At 39.7% G+C, this 24775-nt stretch overlaps 1 protein-coding gene across 1 annotated transcript; it reads right to left on the bottom strand.

Moving 5' to 3' along the window:
• Positions 1 to 5604: 5604 nt before the first annotated feature.
• On the bottom strand, positions 5605 to 23993 carry LOC140226543 (E3 ubiquitin-protein ligase RING2-like). The gene is made up of 10 exons (XM_072306993.1): positions 23828 to 23993; positions 21134 to 21167; positions 20429 to 20624; positions 18780 to 18903; positions 16308 to 16421; positions 14544 to 14804; positions 11742 to 11840; positions 11238 to 11382; positions 9701 to 9792; positions 5605 to 6018 (listed from the first exon to the last, which is right to left on the bottom strand). Exons 1-10 carry the CDS (start codon positions 23840 to 23842, stop codon positions 5926 to 5928), a joined length of 1173 nt encoding a protein of 390 aa, XP_072163094.1. The 5' UTR covers positions 23843 to 23993; the 3' UTR covers positions 5605 to 5925.
• Between the last annotated feature and the right edge of the window lie 782 nt (positions 23994 to 24775).

Here is a 24775-nt window from a genome sequence, read left to right as displayed (position 1 = left end):
CAGTCACTGTACTTACAGCGTCTCCTACTAACAATAGATGGCGCTATTGTACTACAACCGTTACGACAAAACGACTTCAAATGGCCCAGTCACATTTGGGGTCTGCGTTTTTCCCCTGCTAGTATTTGAAATGTACACTTCCCTAACCCTCTTTACGCCACAAATATATTCTTTTAAACAAGAATTGTGTATTATTATGTGTATGTTTGTGTGTGTGTTTGTATCTATGAGGAGGGGCTACCCCCCCCCCCCCCACCTCAAGATCACCTCAGAGATAAGAATTCTTCAGTAAATTATTTGTGATCAATAACTGTAAAGAGATCCATTCTAAACTTTCTGAGGTCTTGTTTAACGACCGCAAAACACAGGGGCAGATCCAGGAATTCTATAAAGAGGGGGCGCATCTACAAAAGTAAAGGGGGGAGGGTGCACGCACCCCTCCCCCCAATTTTTTCATTTTATTTCTTTTGTTTCAACAGAAAATAAAGGGGGGGGGGGGGTTCGGCGCCAGCCCTGGTGCGGTCCTCCCTGGATCCACTACTGACACGTAACCTGTTCAGGCTGCCAGTACAACATTGTTATATGTGGATTATTAAACGAGACAGATCAAACAGAGGGAGGAATATATGTACGAGAAAATTTAAAGAAGATAAAAGAGAACAATATAGCAGAACATAATCTATCATGAGTTGGTCTAATATGTCTGGTAATGCACTGTAGCAGTGAAAGGTTGAATTGCATGCATTTTTAAAAATATATATGGATACTTTTAAATCTACTTGTTTGTACATCCACTTTTAAGAAAATGTGGAACTGTAGTTGTGAATATCTTTGAATGTATCAAAAAATAGTTATAAGTTCTGTAACATTTCCTCTATTTTTTTTTTAGTCCTATTAGTGTAAATTCCCTTTGGTATTGTGCTTTGTGTTCATGTTGTACTTTGATCAGGCTTGTGTCTCTGTTATATTTACTGATTTGATGCAGAACATTAGACTTTATAAAAATATGACAGTTCTGACTGTACAGGGCCGGCATAGCGTTTTCAAAAGTGGGGGGGGGGGGGGGGGGGCACTTCCAGGTTTCTTCAGCTGCAAGCAACAAAAAAAAAAAAAAAAAAAGTAGGTCTTCAGCTCATCTTTCTCCCTCCACTTCTGGGTTTTTTCAGCTGACAAGCGAAAAAAGAGAAAAAAAGAAAAAAGGTCTTCAGCGCATAAACATAACGGTACCGCGCTCACACTTCCAAGTCTCTATCTATTTCTTTCTAACGTTAGCGCTACTTACGCACTTCCGGGGCAAAAAAAGTGGGGGGCCAAATAAGTGGTGACACCTTATGTATTCCTTTGAATGATCCCCCCCCCCCCCCCCCCCCCGTTCCGCTGGCCATGCTGTATACTTACAAACATTATACAATGCCGTTTGTGGACATCTCATGTATGTGTACAGAATTTAACTGTACTAATCTACTGAGTATACTACCACTAAATTTAGAAGTATATGAAGAGTTTGTTTGCAAAAACCGATAAGTCCATTTTTGAAGATTTTGAAGTACGGTCTCTGTCATAAAGTACAAAATAATATATTGGTCACTACATGTAAAGGTACATTTTTGAAGTTATGGTCAAAAGAAACAAAAATTTTCTTAATATTCTCTTTATTTTTCTTGACCTTTAACCGCAAATATCTCCATTTGACAAATATGGACTTATTGGTTTTTGCAAACAAAATCTTCATATGATTTGGATGTAAAACAGTCCAGTTGTATCACTTCAAGGGAGATACTAAGGCTCTCCCAGTGCCCTCTTGTATTCTCATGGGCGATTGTGCATGTCAAATGAATCTATCTATATTGTAAATATCATTATGTAATTCTGACGTCAGAATGGACCAACTATTCATGAAATAGCATTGGAATATCTTACAATAAGTACAGTTGAAACTTGGTCAGTGTCTCTTAATGTTTGAGTCAAATACAGCCTTTGTTTGATATTACACATTGTAATTCCTTTATTGATGTATTCCAAACTGGTATATGTTATGTACAACAAAGGGGGAATGGGGCAATTATAGTTTGAGAGTTGATACAACAAGGGTCTTGTTATATAGACTAGCAAAATTTGTACAAGCTGCAGTAACATGCACATTGACAAAACGGATGCTTCACACCTTCCACCTGCCCAGGCACTCGGCTGAACTTGCCAAACTTTTCAAGAGAAAAAAATACATATCTATTTAAACTTGACCTTGATGGAGTTACACAGGCTTAACCCATTGAGGATGAGTCTTGAGCATACTCGGGCAGGGATCTATGGGAATCTGTCCTCAACAGATTAATACTCGGGTGTATCGATGTGCATTTAAAGGTGCATGGTCCCGGTGTTTTAGTCAAATGCGTACGCGGGCGCACGGCGCAAGTTTCCAATAGAGTCCTACACTATCGACTCCTCTTTGGCGCTTACGCTTTGGACCACTTCCCCCGAGTCCGAAGAAGTCCGATTCACTGTACTCAGTGGTCGGATCACAGTTCGGCTGATGATTCGGCTGAGGGGGATGACAGCTTTAGCAAACTTCTATTGTGATGTCATAATAACAAGTAGGCCTACATATGCACACACCCTGGCATTACTACAGACTGCGCGATGCGCAGAGAAGCCAACAAAGGCAACCTTACTTAGCAACACCTACACACTAGTTACTCTTGATGACAGCTCAACTTCGGCAATCTTCGTATCAATGCTAACGGTGATCTGCAGTATCATCAACAGCGCCCCCTACACTACCGGGACTATGCACCTTTAATAGTCTGACCAGATGACTATTCATGGTGACACAATGGGAATTATGAGGATTAGATAATCTCTACTTTATGGTGACAATCAGTTGCCAGTCAGAGCCACTCGAGGGCATGCTCTAATCAGTGAACAAAACACAGGAGGGGTTGAGTAAAACTTTGTCTCATGTGGAGTAGTGTACATGTCCAGGGAATTAATTTTGGGGCTGCTGCAAGAAAGTTGCAATCAATTGCAACTTTCAAAAATCAATCGCAAATCCTGCAAATTGACTGCAAATTTGAAATAAATTGCAGCTTGCAATTAATTGCAAGCTCCGTTCTTGAAACAGAAACTTGCGATTGACTGCAAGTTGCCATTGATCTATCAATTGCAAAGTTTGCAATAAGATAATTTGCGATCGATTGCACGCCAACCTTCTTGCAACACCCCATAGGACAAGTAGGTAATCCTGCACTGTGAGGTGAGGTCGCCATATGGTAGTGGTGGTTGCTCACACCGAGGGAAAGAAGAAGGATGCTGAGAAATAAAGCACTGACAGCCAGAGATAGAATTTAAGTACTGTAGAAGCTGCTATTTTCGCGTGCAGATATTTTTGTGAATTAGGGGTGACATCCATATTTGCCCAATGTTGTTTTCACGATTTTGATACCACACTATCGTACGTGCACACAAATACTACAGTGCACTCCCTTTATAACTAACATGGTTATAACAAAATTCTGGGTACTGCAAAGTAAAAATTCGGGCCGTAACATTATCCGCTCTCTGTTTTTTTATTGTTTATTTGTTCGATTATAATGAAATTTCGATATAACGAAAGAAACCTGCCGGTCCCAAGGACTTCGTTAAAATAGGAGTCCACTGTAGTACATACCCTAGTGTGTGGTAACATTTTTTGTGTTGATAACACGACCCAACAGTGATTCGTGAAGCACGCAAAAAATCAAATCCTCATGAACATAACAGCTTTTACAGTACCCCGACATAATTTCCACCATAAGCTTTAAAGCAATAGTTTTGCTTTCACACAATGTTTTACTTGTTTACAGTCCCACAAGCCTTCAAAGTTCACAGAAAATAAATATTTGTGCACATACGCATGTACCTCACCACTAGCAGCAAACATCGCCATTTCTGCCAATGACTTAAAATGACAACTAAGCTTAACCTCTACACTGTTTTAGAAGTTTAGAAACAAAAAAATAGTCAATACAAGATAATGACATAGGATCCCTTTAAATTCCACATTTGATATTATAACAGTGGCCCAAACATATCTTTGTTTAGTTTAGCAGCAATAACACCCCAAAAGACCAACAAAGCAAAACAAAATGGTGATCCAAGACAGTTCCTGACACTTTTAACATCTTAATCAGCTTTTTTCAAATAAATTACATCTTTGCACAGTGATTGAAAGTCAGGAGAAAATACTTGATCACATTCAAGTCTGATCTAATTCCTAACACCACAATGATTCCTTGCAAATATCTCAACACAACAACAGCTTTCCAACCAACCTCGCCAATAAAAGACTTCCCTCTCAGAAGTTTTTATCAACTAGTGTACCTTTGGCAGATGCACCACCAATGATCACATGCAATGCACTTGCAAGAATTTGCAGAAAAATCCCCGAGTTGGTTCAAATACCCTTTCTATTCGTGTGATTACTGTCATTAATAGGTACAATGGTCCTCTTGGTGATAAGAGATTTTGAACTTAAAAAGATAATTCAAGTTTACTGATTCACCCTTTGCCAAGGGTGGAACAGAAGGGGGAGTTCAAACTTTTGTAGGCTTCTGCATTTTTTCATCCATGTAATCATAATACTGCAGATCAGTCAGCAACTTTCAAAGTTGATGATAATTCTGAAAATGTGCCACAAAGAGATAGTTTCTGTCCAGTGAGCTGGTAGACTGCATGTCTGTGATGTACATGCATATTTTCATAATATGCTCTGCACTAATGCTCAGGTAGCAAGTTAGCAATTGTTACACCACACTGTAAAAAGACCCACCATTAAATACATTGTGCTTTTAACAATGGCACTACATGTACACACAGATATTGGTGTAGAAGTTTAACACTATGAGATTTCATGTGTTACACTGGCAATGAATAACACTTGTCTATTTCACTCGACACTCAGAAGGGAATTGCGATACGTTCATATCAACGTGTTTCGTTGTTGGTATTGAAGTTATACAAATGCTAATCTATCAGCGGACAAAATATGATACAAATATACAAATATATGTCGATAAAACTTCTCTACAGCCTACAGAATGTTGACATACTCATAACAAGAGAATGATACAATCCCGAATTTTGAAGTCTTATAATCTTGTATGAAACCGAAAGTTGTCTTGTTATATACATCAACAATAACAGACAAAAGCGTTCATCATTTTTTTTTCATGATTATTTCTGCTGTTGCCCTTTCATATGATGTGATTGGAACAACACATCAACAACATAAACAACTCCATGACCAGACTCTGTATCAAAGGTACATGGTATCCAATCTTTGATGGGTATCTAGACTGTCTAGTCTGCTCACAGGTCTCAAGTTGAGCTATGCTGTAAGAAATGATACCAGTGAAAATTCTCATTGATGTCTGTGTGTTATTACATCTGAAAGATCATACTGTGGAAAGGTTTTCATTTTATCAGCATCTGTACACCACAATGACATGTACACCACCAATTTTCCTGATGGGTGCACATGGGCATAGTATCATTTGGAAAAAAAAGAAAAGAAAAGAAAAAAAGATCAAAAATGTTATTAGTCTCCACCAATAAGAGAATGGTGCCATTTCTCATTTCACCGGCCAGTCGAGTGAATGATTAAAACTTCAGAAAGGGGATATCAGTCACAGTCTCCATCAGATTGGCATCAATTTCTCATTTCTTATTCACACAAACCAGAAAGTAAAATACTACAAATATGATCACCAGTCCACCAACTTGCAGGATCAATACAAATGTTCATCAGTCCTCCAAGTTTAGCACAGTTTGCAGATATCCTCCCAAAAGACTGGTGTCACTTCTTGCATCAGTGCCGGGGGAAGCTTGAGAGTGCACTTGACTGCAAGAGGGGGTCACCAGTCTGAGTTTTCATGAGAGTGGTACCACTTTTCACTTCTTGGCAAGGAAGTACATCTCCAGGGGTCTGTTTACCTTCCAATGTCTCTCATTCACCTGCTCCAGAGTCAGGGATCCACTCAGAATCTGAGAAGTATGGTGAGAAGGTCAGACCGTGATGTCAACAGTTCAAAACGGCAAAGAGCGAAGAGATAATGCATATATATGCGAGTACCTCACCTCATTATTAAGAGGTCAGATGTAATAATACCCCCATAAAACAAGTTGATTTTGCAGGTCCCGACTGTTTACATTTTTGTTTGTGTGCATGTTTATTTCTGCACCCTAATTTACCAGAGTGAGACACCTGATAAAACAAGGTAATTGTCATGTTTTTTTGGTCCTAGTTATACCAAGGTTTCCTTGTAGAATATCTTGCTAATCAGAACAGGCGCGGTGGAGCACCCCAATTTGCATCTCATTATCGCCCCGTTCTATTTGAATTTCCAACGGGCATCCACGGCTGCCCGAAACTGAGTGCATGAAAAAGTCAAATCTTTACCTTCTCCTTGTGCCGCTATGCGTGCCGCTATTAAACTCAAACTTCCCACACTATCTAAGTTTTTAAAAATCTTCCTTTTGATGAAAAAATTATGAAATTTGCTGCACTAGAACTTGAGATATTAAAGCTTTCTGAAAATCACCTCTCGCAAAACATGCTCTCTGTTTTTTTACGACTGGACCATGGCCGGGCTCCAATGTGTCCGAAATTGGCAACATAAGTTCATCAGGCCTCAATCCATGTATGGTGAAAGTTTTCGCATGATTCCACATGTACTTTTTGAGAAATCAACTTGTTTCTACAGGGTTTGGAATAGAAAATTGTAGTCAGCGAAACATTTGAAAATGACGTCATTTCTTTTCCCGTAACATGGGGATGCGTGCGTGGATACGTGAGATTCAGGATTTCGTGCGTTGTTGTTGGTTTGCATGTGACGCTGTGCGGCCGCAGTCAATTTTGCCAGCTGGGATTCTCGTTCTGTGTGATTTGGTAAGTAGGAAGTTTGATGAAATTTCATTCGTGATAATCATATTTGAATGTTGTATTTCTTACAAACATCTTAATGTTTCGTTTAAATGAGTAAAATAATCATAACAATGTAACGGTCTGACATGATGTGGTTTTGATCGGACTCTGCGGCGCGTCTCTGTCGAGGCCGAGCTCGAGGTTCGGCCCGGCCAGGCCGGCCCGGGCGGTGGACCTTAGCAGTTGGTAGAAAGCTGAGCGGAGCCTGTGATTGTGTTTGTGAATGTGTGAGGCCCGGGTGTGAAGCTTGTGATTTTGCGCGTTGTTTTTGCGATTTTGGTAGCACATGCGATTAACTTCTTCATAAAAATCATAAGCAGGAATGTGTTTGTTATGAAATTTTCTATTCCTAGTTATGAATTCAGCAATGACCATGGCCAGCAAAGCTGAATGAATAACACCGTATTTAAGTAACACTAACATTTAAACTCTAAATTATAATAAAATTCAAGTAGAAATCAAAGCACTCAATCATGCAGATCATCCCTCTGTTAACTTGTGAACTAGAATCTAATATTACTTCTCTCGGAATTAGAGCTACGGTCACAGATATCCCTGCAAATGCCGTACAAAGATTTTTGTCCATTTGGGGCTGTACAAATCGGTCATTTTTACAGTGTTCGTAAGGACTTCTGTGACCGTAGCTTCAGTGGGATGCATACTTCTGTTTATGCGTTTCTGTACGATTGATGTGCACCGAGTTGGAAGAGGCAATCATTGAGGAAAGTGATGCTGCTATTGGAATGTGTGAGAAGGATGCAGGGCTGCCAACATTGGAAACTACTTGAGAGTGAGACTCCCATAGGCCAATGCTATAATTTCGGAGTCAAAATGAGTGAGATCAATAGAAATGCATGCAAATGAAATAAAGTTTTAGAGTGAGAAAGGACCAAAATGAGTGAGTCTCACTCTCAATGAGTGAGAGTTGGCAGCCCTGAGGATGATACATGATTTTGTAAATGTGGACAACATCTGAGAGGAAATATGGAAGGATTTGTTGGAAGAAGGTGCATACACATAATTGTAGCAAGAATTACTAGTACTTAATACATAAAAACACTTTAAAACAATGTACATAGGAAGAAAGACAGTACCACACACATGATAGTGATATATAAAACACACACACACACACAAAATTAATGCCTACCTGCATGTACATCAATAAAGAACATGCCGCTGAAAATAATTCAGATTTACATAAACTGGCCCCCCATCTGCTTTCGTCCAACTATGCCATCCACCCAGTAGAAGGTAATCAAAAAAAAAAATAATAATTTAAATAATAATCATATAAATAAAAAAAAATGATAAAGATTGGATTTTCTGTGTCATCGAATATTTATGAACAAATAGTTTTTCCTCCTCCCCCCTCCCCCTTCCCTAGGCCAAATTTTCTTCTTCCTCACACACATGCCATGTAATGTGACACAGGAGTAGATTTTTTGCATTTAGATCTATATTGTCTCAGAACACAGTTCTCAGTTTTTAGATTAACATGTCAGCTCAGTTCAGTCTGCATACTTCTACTTTCTCGTGTTTTTGTTTCTGTTAAAATATCTCCTTCGTAGAAGGTAAGAAATTACATTTATTCAATCAAATAAAAGTGCAGTGGCCGAGTGTCGCACGGCGGTGACTGCTGAGCTGCTGCCGCGCACGCTGCATGCAGCAATGCGTTGTGTGTGCTGTGACATGCAACGCTACAGTGACGCGATTATATATACATGGGACCGACCTGTACGCTTAGCGTTCGTGTCATTTTTGACATCACCTTCTGGTTTTTTCCGACACAACCATGGCCGGGAATATTACGGTATGACATTTAAAATGCAAGCAGATAAATAAATGTCGGTGTACTTTGTCCGAATGGCGCTTTTGTTCCGCAATCACACTTCATGAATCTTAGGATGATTTTCGAGGCATATTTTTGGTAATTTTGCTCGCCAGGTTTTCGCTAAAATTTCACATTTTATCATTGTCAAATCCTTTGATATGTTATAGGTGAATATTCGGACATGTTTTCAAATTCAAACTAACTCAATTTTAATCCAAAAATAGGTTTCCTTAAATTGTTATTAGCGTGAGAAGTTGTTTACTTTTTCTCAACTACGCGAGTACATGTTGTTTACTTTATGCAAATGAGGCTCGGCTGCCGATGGATTTCTGCGAGATAATTGGGGTGCTCCACCGCGCCTGAGAATTTATAAGATATGTTGTGAGTGGTTGAAACACTGCAACATGATGAAAATGAAGTTTTTTTTTCCTTTTCAAGAGAAAAGTCAGTGATTTTTTGTGGAAATGAAGAAATGTTTTCTCAAGCTATTTCGCAAACATCACATCGTCTACAAACACTGTGAAATATACTGCCTTTGAACTATTTCACAACCCCTGCAAGGATTATTGCTATGCAGTTGGTCAACTGCTCATCATACAACATTTTCTAGAGAGCACCACTACACACGTTCACTATCAGGCTTGTTAATGCCACCTAGCAGTGCACAATGACATCACCAAATAAGATTGCAAAAGCAAGTAGATGTTTCACAAAAAAAAAGATCCACAAAAATGGCCAAGAATCAGACATGATGATGTGCATGTGAAAGACATGGAACTGAATGTAAGAGGTGCAGAATATATTCTTCTTTTTTTTTCTGGGGGGGGGGGGGGAGGGGAGAGGGAATGCTGGTATTCAAGGAGACATTGTGAAGGGGGATACGTAGATAGCAAGATATAAACATGTACCTGGAACTGGCCCGGTGATGTGGAAATGTAGATGGCAAACTCAGCTCCCTCATTCTGAGTTGATGAACTTCGGCTGTCCAGTGAGTTAGCATCTACAACACACCAAACATCAAAGAGAGTGGAAAACATGTGAGTACATCCATTTTAAACTTCACTATGTATATAAAACACATAAATGTCATCTGCAATAGATCATTTTGCAGATTCAGTGGCCATCTAAATATGCACAGAAAGGATTGCCTCTTTTCCTTCATTAAAAGAGACATACAATTTAACGTCAAATCAATCTTGTATTCACCAAGTCCATTAAAGGGTGTGTACAGTTCTGGTCGAGGTGAGGATTTAGCTTTTAACATTTTGTGAGATATTCAGAAACCACTCTATGAGATGTCAAAGAGCATGCAAATCTAAAGGGTAACAAAAGTTTATTTGACGAAAATCGGTTTTGAAATGGCTGAGATATCCAAAAACAAGGTGAAACAAAGACATCATAATAAAGTTGTGGCATGTCGCCTTTTATTATTATCACTTTTTTGGATATCTCAGCCATTTCGAAACCAAATTTCATCAAATAAACGTTGAATCCTTCTTAGAATTACATGCTCTTTCATATTTCATAAGAGGTTTCTCATTATCTCACTTAGAAATGTTCAAAACATGAATCCCTTACCTCAACCAGTACTGTACAGTCCCTTTAACTCTTCTTTAAAAAAAAATCCTATGATTTGTACAAAAGAAAAATGTATTTGTATATTACATATGTAATAGAATTGCAGAAATAAATAAATATCAAACATAGATAAAAATCAAATATCAAATCTTCTTTAGTGTTGTATTTTTTATGTAGTACTTCACAAATAGTACATATAATTCATACTATGTACTACTGTCTTTTTTAACCAGGTGAAGGCGGGCTGATTTTGCTACAACATGTAAACTTGCCGGAGTATACCCGGGACTCGTCCTCAACGGATTAAAGTGTAATTCGCGTATTTACACATTTTTTTAATGCCCCTTGGAAAAGAAAGAATTTCCACTTTATGGACCATGAATAATATGAAACTGACTGATTAAATGATGAACCCCCTTGGAACATCGTGTGTCATGGTAAATCATTCTACAATTTAGAGACTTTGAACTCTTCAGAGAGCATACATCTCTCAAATAACAACATTCTGAAGTGGACAATCAAAGCAATTCGTACATCTATGCTCTCCAAGCACACTGCTTACTGATTACAGTCTCCTCCACTTGTACCTCAAAATATATCAATGTAAACAAGTTTAATATCTTTTATATACTTGTACCTGTACATGCATATCTACATAAAGTTATGAGTAAATATAGTTATCCCTGACTTTGCTATAATCACAGTTACATTATGTACATTGTTGTTGATCCATTGTTATTTTGTTGTTGTTGTTGTCTTTACTCAGTACAAGTGGACAAATAAAACAAATTGAACTGAAGTGGGGAAAAAACAGAAGTCATAGCTAAAGGCAAAACTCTGAGCCCTGCCAGTCATAAGTTGACTTACCCCGGAGGTCGAGTGCGATCCTCATGGAAAGATACTTGGCAAGGTGGTCGATGGATGCCAGAGCAGAGGTCTTCAGGTAGCGCACCAGGGTGGGGCGGTCCTGCATCTCCTCCTGGGGGTGGGGCTTGAAGACCAGCTCAATCTCCTGTAGAGGGCAGCAGACATGCCAAGAGGGATTTTAACCTTTCATATGTGCCTAGACACTGGAATACATGTAGCTTAACCTGCCAAGCTATTCCATCAGAATTCAGTAAACCTTCTGAACTTGACCTATTGCAACTGATTGACAACTAGTGCTCTTCACTGACATAAATAACGCTGAATAATCAGTAACTTTTTACGACAATCAAAGACAATTTGTCAATCAGTTGACTAAAGATACTCTGAGCAACAATCATTTAATTGAATAAACTTGACCTAGTTGTAAAGCCAGCAGAGCTCACTGAGGTGCAGCAATGTGTTTCAGTTGGTGTGAAAGGTACTCATATCTCAATAGGAGCTTACATTGGATGTGTCTGGCATGTCCACACTACCCTCTGCCTCAGCCTCAGCTTCTGGGTCACCAACGCTAGACTCGTCGGAAGTTCTCAACCGCTTTGGCATCTGTACCACCAGAGAGAGCAATGAAAAAACGAGAAGAAGAAGAAGAAAAACACAAAAATCCCATAATTCTATCAGTTTAGAATATTTAAAATAGTGGGAATATCAATGTCACTCTTTGAAATTTGCTTTTCTAGATTTCATTTCTTCTTTACTTTCGGTTCCTTTAATTGTTCCACAATAAACATGTACCCTTTCCATGCTACCTTCCCGCGATGCATAAAATTACTTTACACATGATACTACAGCAAAACTTACAAATGTAGTTCCTTGCTTCAGAGGTTTATGATTTCTTCATCTAAGTATCATAAAAAAAAATCACATTGATATGTTACAAGATTCTTCAAACATAGATATACCCAATCAATATGCAAATTGTAGGAGTACCAGTACTTGTAGAGTTGTAGGGGGAGAGGAGAGGGGGAATAATATTAAAGGGCTGGTATAGTTCTGGCTGAGATGGGGCTTCCGGCTTCCAACTTTTATTATTGTGTAATGACAAGAAACCTCTTCCGAAATACAAAGAGTATGCAACTCTGAGAGGAATTCAAAGCTTATTTGTTGAAAATTGGTTTTGAAAATGCTGAGATATCCAAGAAACAAAGTAAAACAAAGTGGTCCTAATATAAGGGCCTCTCCTTTATTTGGACTACAGTTGAACCTCTCTTATCCGGCCTCCCTTTATCCGGATCTCTCTATTATACGGACGCAATCTCGCCGTGATTTTTTTAAAAATAATTACGGGAGGAAAGGGGGATTCCCAACTCCTTGAGAATTCCTGCACAAACACACTCATACATTTCTTGATAATTATTTAGGTAGATCATCCCAAGAATTTATAAAAGAAAATGACTTCATTCTAGCAAACACGAACCTCTATTTTGGGGTCTGTTAGTGAGTGTAACAATGAAAAGGTTGCAGTATACACATTACTAGATGGGGCTACATCAGTACATGCGTATGTACAATGTACATGTACATGTATAAAGCATTGAGTCTCCCGTATCCGGCCAAATCCCTTATCCGGATGAGCCCCGGTCACGACTTGTCCGGATACGAGAGGTTCAACTGTACTTTGTTTCTGGATATCTCAGCCATTTCAAAACCATCTTTTACCAAATAACATTTGAATTCCTCTCAGAATTGTGTGCTCTTTCATATTTCAATGGAGGTTTTACGTTATCTCACAAAATACAGCTGGAAAGTTAAAGCTCCATCTCAACCAAAACTATACCATCTCTTTAACCTGCATGTCTTGTCTACAAAACTATACCATCTCTTTAACCTGCATGTCTTGTCTACAAAACTATACCATCTCTTTAACCTTCACGTCTTGTCTACAAAACTATACCATCTCTTTAACCTTCACGTCTTGTCTACAAAACTATACCATCTCTTTAACCTTCACGTCTTGTCTACAAAACTATACCATCTCTTTAACCTTCACGTCTTGTCTACAAAACTATACCATCTCTTTAACCTTCACGTCTTGTCTACAAAACTATACCATCTCTTTAACCTTCACGTCTTGTCTACAAAACTATACCATCTCTTTAACCTTCACGTCTTGTCTACAAAACTATACCATCTCTTTAACCTTCATGTCTTGTCTACAAAACTATACCATCTCTTTAACCTTTATGTCTTGTCTACAAAACTATACCATCTCTTTAACCGTCACGTCTTGTCTACAAAACTATACCATCTCTTTAACCTTCATGTCTTGTCTACAAAACTATACCATCTCTTTAACCTTCATGTCTTGTCTACAAAACTATACCATCTCTTTAACCGTCACGTCTTGTCTACAAAACTATACCATCTCTTTAACCTTCACGTCTTGTCTACAAAACTATACCATCTCTTTAACCTTCATGTCTTGTCTACAAAACTATACCATCTCTTTAACCTTCATGTCTTGTCTACAAAACTATACCATCTCTTTAACCTTCACGTCTTGTCTACAAAACTATACCATCTCTTTAACCTTCATGTCTTGTCTACAAAACTATACCATCTCTTTAACCGTCACGTCTTGTCTACAAAACTATACCATCTCTTTAACCTTCACGTCTTGTCTACAAAACTATACCATCTCTTTAACCTTCACGTCTTGTCTACAAAACTATACCATCTCTTTAACCTTCATGTCTTGTCTACAAAACTATACCATCTCTTTAACCGTCACGTCTTGTCTACAAAACTATACCATCTCTTTAACCTTCACGTCTTGTCTACAAAACTATACCATCTCTTTAACCTTCACGTCTTGTCTACAAAACTATACCATCTCTTTAACCTTCACGTCTTGTCTACAAAACTATACCATCTCTTTAACCTTCACGTCCTGTCTACAAAACTATACCATCTCTTTAACCTTAACGTCTTGTCTACAAAACTATACCATCTCTTTAACCTGCATGTCTTGCCCGAGACAAGTCATATACTGTAAAACACTACATTTTAGCGGCATGAAAATTTCGCGAATTGGAGCTGACGACATTTCTCGGGGCATGAAGTTTTTGTGAATTATCTTACCAGTGTCATTAAATGAATGTTGTGTGGGCAAAAACTTTTGCGTACATTTTAATTTCGTGAATGTTGCCGCTCGCAAAATTCGTGAAATTAAAATGCACACGAACATTCCTCGTTTTACAGTACACCTTGGCAGAGCAGAAAGAAAATACTACATTGAGAGGAAGATACCTTGTGCCTGTTCAGGCTCAGGGCTGGACTAGCATGCTGCAGGTCCTGGTCTTGGGGTAGTGGGAGGCAGCTCGAGCCCAGGCCCGCATCCTGGGAGTGGCTGCGGGCCAGGCCTGGGAAGCCATCCTCCTGGGGGGACTCGACGGGCGGAGTGAGGGGCGCGGGGTGCCTGCCGTCGTCGCCAGACATGGGCGGGGCGTTGGGGTCTCCGTTTTCCTCCACCTGGTCCTCTGTCTCACCGTCCAAGGGGTTTTGCTTCCTCTGAGAGGGGAGAGAAAGACAGAGACTTTTGAAAATGTTTGAAATGGCATGTTAAAGGCAAAGTATAGTTTTGGTTGAGACTTATCTTCAGGTTTATAACATTTTTTGGTGAGATAATGAGAAACCTCTTATGAAATGTGAAATAGCATTTAATTCCAAGAAGGATTCAACGTTTATTTGATGAAAATTGGCCTTGAAATGGCTGAGATATCCACAAAAAGTGATCCTCATAAAATTTACAGGTCACAGCTTTTATTAGGATCTCTTTGTTTCACCTTGTTTTCGGATATCTCACTCATTTCGAAACCGATTTTCATCAAACAAACTTTTGATTCCCCTTGGAATTGTATGCTTTTTAACATTTCATAGAGTGGTTTCTAAATATCTCGCATGAGGTTACAAGCTGAATCCTCACCTCAACCAGTACTGTACAGTCCCTTTAAAGCACTGAGAGACATTGACTCGCTGACTTGCCAGGGGCAACTACATTTGTCTGTTGGGCAAGTGCAATGAATTGCTACTTGGCAGTCAATGCCCATTTGTGCAAGCATGATCTCTTTTATTTCTTTTATTAAATGCCCTATGGACAGACTAAGTTGTAAGGAGTTCCTGTTGTGTTTAATTTATTTCTTGGAATTTATGAACTTTGCAACCAGTCTTCGATTTAAAGAATAACAATTAATCACCAGGGCTCTGTTCATAGAACCTCATTCATATATTGAATTTTGCAGTGACGGCAACTGGGCAAGTCTAGAAATTTCAGTGGTCAAAGTCACTACCCCCACACACATCTGAATTACTCAGTAAGAGCGGTGCACAGGTTAGAGTTTCTATTAGCTCATATATAATAATCATATTTGCAGATCTCTAAAGCCCTTGTGTGTCACAGAGACACCAACCATGTAAACAGTATTGCAGTATTCTCCGAGGGCTGAAAGGGCAGATTTTGGGTAGAAAAGCAGTATTTTCCTGCACACAGAGGTGGTGATATACAATTTCAGGAAAAAAAAATACAACATTGTAAACTGCACTGCAGTATTCTCGGGTCTGAAAGGGCATTTTTTTTTTTTGTAGAAAGTCAGCATTTCTACCTTTCCTGCAAATGCACTGAAATGTGTTGTAATATGATTTTGAAAAAGAAAGACTTATCCATGAAACTTGAAGTATTTTTGGTGGAAAAAAAACAAAAAACAAAACAAAACATGATACTGCAAAAAAAAAAAAGAAAAAAAAAACAACAACACACCAGTTAGCATCTCTGTATCACTGTCTTGCACACTGGTATGAATCTGTAATATTAATCTTTCTCTGCCAGCGCATTTGGCTCCAGCTCTCTTACCCCACCACTGTCAGTGCTATCAACCCATTGAGGATAGACTGATTTTGCTACAACACGCATTTTCCATTGACACATGCCCAAGTATACTCAGGACTCGTCCTCAACGGGTTAAAACAGCATGAAGGCCTAATATGGAAGAGGCTAGTCCAGAGATAGAACCTCACCTTACAAACGACACGCTGGGCTCGGTTGAGGGCCTGGACCTTGAGGCCCTCCTCGATGCTGTTGCTGAGGGCTGACGAGTTGTGGTTCTTGGTCAGCTTGGCCAGCACTCGCTCCTGTAAACCAGAACAAGAAACTTTGAGGTTGATATCCAGTCATATGTGATATCACGAGAAAATTTTGCAGGGTGTCACTCCTTTCATATTTTTCTGTTTTCATCCCTGGCATAATGAGTTACCATTTATAACAAGAGACCCGGGGGTCACGCGCTCACCTGAGTATCGCAATTTCACCTTCCATGCATTCTTGCACACTCATACCTGAGAACATTGGAAACTTAGGTCTGCATATATGGATCTCCCTCCTCAACTCCAGGGTGGGGGGGGGGGGGCAGGCAGCCCTGATGGATCTGCAATGAACAAACTTGGAACTAAAGTCATCAATGTACAAACTCCTGGTATTAACTTTGCTTTACCATTTCTGGTTCTAGAGTAGTAGAATTTAAATATTCCTTAATGTGTGTGTGTGTGTGTGTGGGGGGGGGGGGGGGGGGGGTAGGGGCCCCCAAGAGGGACATGGTGCCCATTTGAAGGAATTGAGACTCTATCCCCCTAGGGATGCTACCTGCTAAGTTTGGTCAAAATTCATCATGAGGTTTTCAAAAAGAAGATGAACATGTACAATTCAGGTCCCATTAGGACCCATCCCCATCCCCTCTCCTGGGTCCCAAAGGGGGGGGGGGGGGGGGGGCACCTCTAATTCCGCCAATCCCATGAACAAACTACAGTCATCAATGTACTAACTCATAGTATTATCTAAGCCCTGTCACTTCTGGTTCTAGAGAAGATTGTTAAAGATTCCTTAATTTTAGGGGGTTTGGGCCCCCTGGGGGCCCCCAGGTGGGCCATGGTGCCCATTTGAACAAATTGGGAACCTATCCCCTAGGGATGCTACCTACCAAGTTTGGTGAAAATCAGACATGGGGATCTCAAAGTGAAGATGAAAAAGTACAATTTAGGCCCCATTAGGACCCCTCCCAAGCCCCCTCCCCTGGGTCCCAAGGGGGGCACCCCTGATTCCCCCATGAACAAACTTGAAACTACAGTCATCAATGTACTAACTCATAGTATCAACTAAGCCCTATCACTTCTGGTTCTAGAGAAGAAGATTTTTAAAGATTCCTTAATTTTAGGGGGTTTGGGCCCCCCTGGGGCCCCCCAGGTGGGCCATGGTGCCCATTTGAACAAATTGAGATCCTATCCCCCTAGGGATGCTACCTGCCAAGTTTGGTGAAAATCGGTCATGGGGTTCTCAAGAAGAAGATGAAAATGTAAAAAGTTTACGCACGACGCACGGCGGATGACGCACGACGGACGACGCACGACGGACGACGCACGACGCACGACGCGAGACGGACGCCGGACGAAGGGCGATCGCAATAGCTCACTTGAGCCTTCGGCTCAGGTGAGCTAATGAGGAAATTGTAGCGGTCTATTAAAGGCAGCTTGAGGGAGAAAGATTTGCGCTGACACCATGTGTATGTAGTCCTTAACCGGATCGTTGTTTGGCAGAAGAGCCCTCTTCCCTCTTCATTTCTCCTCTTTCTAGGCTCTTCTGCCAAACAACGATCCGGATAAGGACTACATACACATGGTGTCACCGCAAATCTTTCTCCCTCATTTACTTCACCATGCAAACCTTCAAACAACACATAAAGGCAGCTTGTTTTAACGAGGCTTCTCTGTATGCGCTGATGCTGATATTATTTGTATTCTTATCTGGCTGTAGCACGTAACTGTGACCAAAAACAACAAAAAGACCAGCAAACAAACTAAACAAACTTCTAATAGCATGCTAGATCTGTTGGAAGGCTAGTGATGCTTTACCTATTCCAGCCTGGCTGTGAGTAGGCCTACAGTGTAAATGAACCAATATGAACTATTCTAGCACATAAGCAAGGAATATGTGAAAAAGGAGGTGATAAGTCACACAGAATATGTTTGGAGAGTAAGGGTATGCTGTAAAAGTAAGGAAAGTTCTGTGCTACTTAATTGTAGTGATCTCCCACGATCAGCCGGTTGAGATGAATTTTTTGTGTTTTGAATTTCACAGACAGACGTTAATACTGTTTAGAGAGCACTTTACACAGCTTAATGCTGCCATAGCAGCTAAGAGCTTGACAGCAAATACTGCTGTAGAAGAAAAGTGATCTACATTACTACAGCAAATTCACTCATGCTCCAGAACTAGCGAACATGAAGAAAACTCCAAATAATAAAAACAAAAAAAAAAAAGAGGAAAATACACACAAAAAATTTCCGCTCTCTTAGTTTTGCTCTAGTTTTGTGTGAAGTGAAAATTTCCACACTGCAAAAATGTCTACCTTTACAGTAGCCCTAAATGTGTATCTAAGCTGTCGCATCAGAAAGGTTATTTATTTATTTATTTATTTATTTTTTTGTTTCTAATCTCACCTGGTGTGCCTCATATTCGTCTCTGCTGGGGTAGATCTTGGATATGAGGTCGTCAAAGTTACGATCCTGGCGCAGTGAGCGTTTGGATACCAGCTTCTTTCTGCATGTTGGACACTCCTTGTTCCTACAAAAAAGTGAGCAGCAGATTACTGAACACTGTCACCAAACTACACTCCACCAAAAGAAATTTAACTAGGCAGTTGAAAACATAAATCAATAAGGTATATACACTGTATGATAATCAAATATCTCTGTCTCTCTGTGTATTTTTTTTCTCTATCATTTGTTTGATAACTTATACTAATACGCTATATATCAAGTGAGTCTAATTTTTTCTTGAACTAGGAATTTCCAATGATTTCAGGAGTGGCTAAATTCGTCACATTCAGGTCTGGATCAGAGTTAAAGGGAAGATAAACCCAAAAAACAATGTGGATTGAGTGAAAGCAGCAACATTAGTAGAACACATCAGTGAAAGTTTGAAGAAAATCGGACAATTGATGCAAAAGTTATGAATTTTTAAAGTTTTGATGTTGGAACCGCTGGATGAGGAGACTACTAGAGGTTATGACGTATGAGTGGACTACAATATCAAGAAAATAGAAAGAAAATACTACAAAAATCAATTTTTCATGAAAATTACAAATTCCATCAACTTGATATTGACATATGTTAAGGGTAGCAATTATTCCCCCTGCTTTCTGAAAGCGGTTGGTCCACTGCTCTTTCATAATTCTAGAAAAGTGAATTTTTGTTGAATATCCTTTATATTTTCTTTGTATTGTTGTCCTCTCATACGTCATATCCTCTAGTAGTCTCCTCATCCAGCGGTTCCAACACCAAAACTTTAAAAATTCATAACTTTTGCATCGATTGTCCGATTTTTCTCAAACTTTCACTAATGTGTTCTACTAATGTTGCTGCTTTCACTCAATCCACATTGCTCTTTGGGTTTACCTTCCCTTTAATATTTTTGCATGTCTTTAAATTTGTGAACAGCATCCGACTCGCAAAATTCACAAAAATAAAAGCCTTGTGAAACATTTGGCGTAATACATTTAATGTATATCTCAAAAACATTGCGAAGGTATGGCAGACAAAACCAGAGTCCCCCACATGGCTGGAACTGAGTAGATGTCTCAAAGACCACTTGGAGACATGGAAAAGTCTATAAAAAAAAAAAAATAATGAATTCATGTATTTGCTTTTCCTGTGACTACATGAAGACCCAGCTAGTCTCCAGAAGGCAGCACAGAGATGTAACTGCAAAAAAACTCTCCTAAGACTTGCATGCAACGGAGCCCTGGTCGCCACTTATACATCTCCAAACCAATGAGATGCACCCACTTTTAAAGGGATGGTATAGTTTTGGTTGAGATGGAGCTCCAGATTTCCAACTGTTTTGTGAGAAAATGAGAAACCTCATATGAAATGTGATCCTTTTATTAGGATCGCTTCGATTCACAGTACTTTGTTTTGGGATATCTCAACCAATTCAAAACCAACTTTCATCAAAGAAATTTTGAATTCTTCTCAGAATTGTACAGTCTGTATCATTTCATCTGAAGAGACTTCGTAGTACCTCGCAAAAAGTTAAAAGCTCGATCCTCATTTCAAGCAATACTATACCATCACTTTAATATGCTCACCCGCTCCTCAGGGCCGTGGTAATGCAGTCCTGGCAGAACCGGTGGAGACACTCCTTGGTGGTGTACGTGTTCTTCAGCATGTCCAGGCAGATGGGGCACATGAGCTCGCTGTGGAGGCTGCGGGGGGAGACGGCGATCTCGGTGTCGTCCGTGATGGCCTCCTGGGGTGTGCGGTGCAACTCGTAGAGACTCAGCTCTGCGGGAACAAGATGACGATGGAGTGAGTAAGGTGGGGTGTGGGGGAGGAGAGGAGGAGGAGGTGGTGGAGAGGATTAGAAAGATGTTGGTTAATCCTCACTCAGGACTACCATTTTCATAATATTCTACTGACACACTTAGGCATGCTATAATAATGAATATAGATATAGATATCGTAATACAAAAAGAATTTAATAAACAAAACAAACTTACATGTGTGATGTAATCAACAAGATGCACGTTCCTGTAAAGAGACATTGTTGATTTGCTAAAACCTTTATAACACTGTATTGTGTCACCTGATCTCTAGGTTTCTAAGTAGTTTCAATGCTTCTTTCTGTATATCCCGCCTGTACTTGTACTTTCTGATCAAAGTAAATTTTCAATTACAACACAGTCTACAGCAAACACCCTCGCACAAATTCTGTGGACTGACAGATGTTGTTGTTGTGTTTGAGGCGAGTCATTCATGAGGTACGTCAGATTTGGCCATCACTGTAGTCTTACCCCAAGACTTGCTTGGCTGAGAGTTTCCTCCAGTCTAGGAAGAGAGAGAGAGAGAGAGAGAGAGAAAAAAAAAATAATTGACAGAAGTACATGTAGCAATAACATGTCCCACTTACATCTTATCACCACTAGATAGAGAAGCACTCTGGAGAGTGCAGACATCAATCCAGGTCATGACTCATGGTAAACCCAACAAGGAGCACAATGCACTGAGAGTTAAATTTTTGCTGAATATTATTAGGCCAAGTAAAAAAAGAAAGTAGTTTCTCGTTCGGGTTTTTTGAGCAAGGCGATGAGGGAGGTCCTTACTATTTGATATCTTACTATTTTTTTGAGGATTGTCAAAATGAAAGTAATATGTGTTTCTCGTCCGGTAATTCTGAGAAAGGTAACGAGAGAGGGCTTTACTATTTTCTATATCCAATTTATGAAATAAAATATCACTCTGGTAGCTGTGTTATGAGAGACCAGGTCCCAAGTGTATGTCTTGCCTGCACTCTGTGCATTTTCAAACAAATATAATGTACCATACTTGAAATGAAACTTCATGCATGCAGAAATACATTTGCTTTTTCTTTCCACTACAGATGTCAAGGGAAAATGACCATCTTAAAACTGGTATTTAGTGTTGTAATGGCATTTCTGATACCAGTGTACTTGCAATTCTGATGTATTGTGCTATTAATTGAAACAGGTATAAAACATGTCTTTCAACAAATGTACGACTGAAATAAATTCCATGATATTCAAAACACTGCTTTATTTATCATTGGTGTTTGTGACTTTTTGTGTCCACACAGCTGGTACATGTATGTATCTGCATTTCTTCACAGTACAATTGTAGCACATTCAACTGGAAACTGGCTTGTACAATTGCAGATGGATGTCAAAATGATACTGATATGGCATTATAGCATTAAACATTTAAAGATGTTTCTTCATGTTCTAAAAAGACATTTGATAATCACTCATCATTTGGATGATGAATGATTGTATACCACACTACAGATGATACGACTCACGGCCGTGTCCGTGAATTTACATCGTAAAGAAAAGTATCCCGCAGAAATACGAGACAAACCAGAATCCGTGGAAAAGTTATTTATTTTGTAGATACACCCATTTAATAATTCTACATTTGCTGGAAAAGCGCATTCATTTTATCTTCAAAATATAATAATACATCGCCGTCAGATGCAACGTTACAGAGCAGAGTGTACGGGTCTCTACACAGCTACAGACACGCACACTTTGCCAATAAACGGTGCGGCGGCACGGCCACTGCATTACCGTACCTTCCGACACTGCACGCACATGCACATAGTCACAATGACAGGAAAATGTATACAAACTCCATACAATCCTCACAAGCATTTGTACAGTACAATTCATCCGCTTTAAATAAAATATGAGAAACGGTGAAAAATACGAACAATGCGCGAAATACGCGCGGAATATCAGCGATTGTTCGCAAAAATGTTGCTGCTATCGCGCTCACGACGTACCGAGTGCGCTGTACATCACAGCCCAGGCCTGCCCGCGGCCCGCCCATCCAACTACAGTTCGACTGCTTTGTGGAGCAGTGTGAAATGCATGCGTTATTACATACGCACTACAGAAGCTACAACTGTACTACAGCTAAGTAGAGGACGCAAGGCGTAATTAGAAATGAGACATCACCATTGGTAGGTGAATATTATTGTCAATTTCTTTTTTCGGCGGCCGAAGAAATAGTAAATATCAAAAAAGTCGATTTGGCAACTGAAAATCGATGTGTTCGGGTTCGGCGAGAATTATGAATTTCTTGGTATTTTCAGCGCCATTTTGAAAATAGTAAATAGTAAAAAAATCGATGCGGCGGCCAAAATCGATGCGCGCGAGGACGAGAAACTGGTTTCTTTTTTTACTTGGCCTTATCAGAAGGAAAGAAATATTGCATTCAAAGAAATTATTCTAAGAAGAAAAATGTGAATTTGCATGTACGCCAGCAGCAGCAGGATCGGGTTTGAAAAAAAGATTTGACTGTAGGGAGACTAGAGTCTAGTCATCTGAAATATGTTCTGTGCCTGTGGAGACCGTCTTGCTTCACAGAATCCCTTCCTATAATATGGAGGAGAGCAATAAGTAAAAAAAAAAATGATTAAAAAAAACCTTCTTACTATTGATACTAATCTTTAGGACAGGAAATTTTACTGTTATTGTTACGCCAGCCAGCCAGCCGCGTCGGAGAGGCTGCGTCCCATCGGCATCGGATTACAATTACATATTTTAATACATTTCATGAAGCCATGCTCTACATATATATACGTTTGCCATGGATAAAAATGAAAAATCCTGGATAAGTAAATTTAATACTAATATCAAAATAGTTTTAATTTCTAGTTGACGTCGTTGGTTTGCATTGAAAAGTAAACTTTATAAGTAAATTTAGGCCTAAGTAAGGGCCTATTCATCATCATTTTTTTTTTTGTGTGTGTTTCATATACATGTACTGTAGGCCCTAACCGTTACTTTACATTCACTCAAACTCATTCTCGCCAAAACAGAACAAATCAAAACACTCAAAAAGCAAGCCAAAGCTTCCTGCCCTTTCATGATCACACTGGTCACTGTCATCATCACCGACATCACCATCATCAATCACGCGTCCGTGTACGATCCGTCCTCCACATAATAAAAACGTGAACAGCTTACCTGGGTTACAGCCATTTTTCTATTGCTCTAAAACCCACTCAGAGCCAGGTGAGTAGCAAGCCTTGCCTCTCTATGGGGTAAAATTCGATCAGTTCCCTGGTCTTTTCACTCTGGTGCCTTTACAATGACGATTTGGGTGAGTGACAAGACTTTTCCGGCTCTCTGGTCTGGCTGTCGGCTTCTTCTTCTTCAATCTTTAGAGCTCGTCCTGACCTTTAATTCGTACAAGATTAGGAGTGACGCTGTACTTATGAAATCAAAATTATTATTTTTTTATTCAATTCCGTAGCTTACAATAAATAAAAAAATATAAAAAATTTTATTTCTCAAAGAAATATGTTGGATGAATTATTTTATTAACATATTTGTTTATGATAAGCAGAACTAATACACGTTAACCTTTGACATCCCACATCGTAAACAATTTTAGTTGTCAGGAGTGAAATTCCTGTGGGAGCTACGATCAATGGTAAGAAAATTTTGCAATTTTCGCTCCACTTTATGTCTTTTTCAGTTAAAATGACATTAAAACGATGGCCAAAGATATTATTATCCAGTAGCAGAGAGCTAATCGTTGTTATGGTAGAATGCTGTAAGACCCCGACTTTTCTCGCAACCGCGCCCCGCCAACGAGGCCAGCCTGCAGTTGCGGTTCGCTCGACTCGGTCGGTCGGGCTGTTCTCCCGACGCGACGCCTCCATGTCGTGTCTGTGCCTTTTGCGATGCGGGCCGCAGGGCCGCAGGCGGCTGCTTACTGCGTGTGCGCGGGCTGGCTGCCAGCTTGAAATGGCGCGCATACTGCAGCAAGGATAGGCCTACTATCACAATTTGCCTCATTATCACGCCGGCTATTCGTCGATGCTGCTGATGCATGTACCATTATCTGCACACGCACGCGCATGTCGTCTTCCTATTTTTTTTTTTTTTTAATTTCATTTATCCGTTAGA

The sequence above is a fragment of the Diadema setosum genome, chromosome 3 (assembly GCF_964275005.1).
Source record: "Diadema setosum chromosome 3, eeDiaSeto1, whole genome shotgun sequence".
Taxonomy (NCBI): Eukaryota; Metazoa; Echinodermata; class Echinoidea; order Diadematoida; family Diadematidae; genus Diadema; species Diadema setosum.
This window is presented reverse-complemented; position numbering and strand designations above follow the sequence as displayed.

What these genes read in the sequence shown, in the direction of transcription:
- LOC140226543 (XM_072306993.1), bottom strand. An exon ending in CCCAGCGTGTCGTTTGTAAG is followed by an intron (nt 14,805 to 16,307) that starts GTGAGGTTCTAT and finishes CTCCCCTCTCAG; the next exon opens with AGGAAGCAAAACCCCTTGGA. An exon ending in ACATGCCAGACACATCCAAT is followed by an intron (nt 11,383 to 11,741) that starts GTAAGCTCCTAT and finishes TGCCCTCTACAG; the next exon opens with GAGATTGAGCTGGTCTTCAA.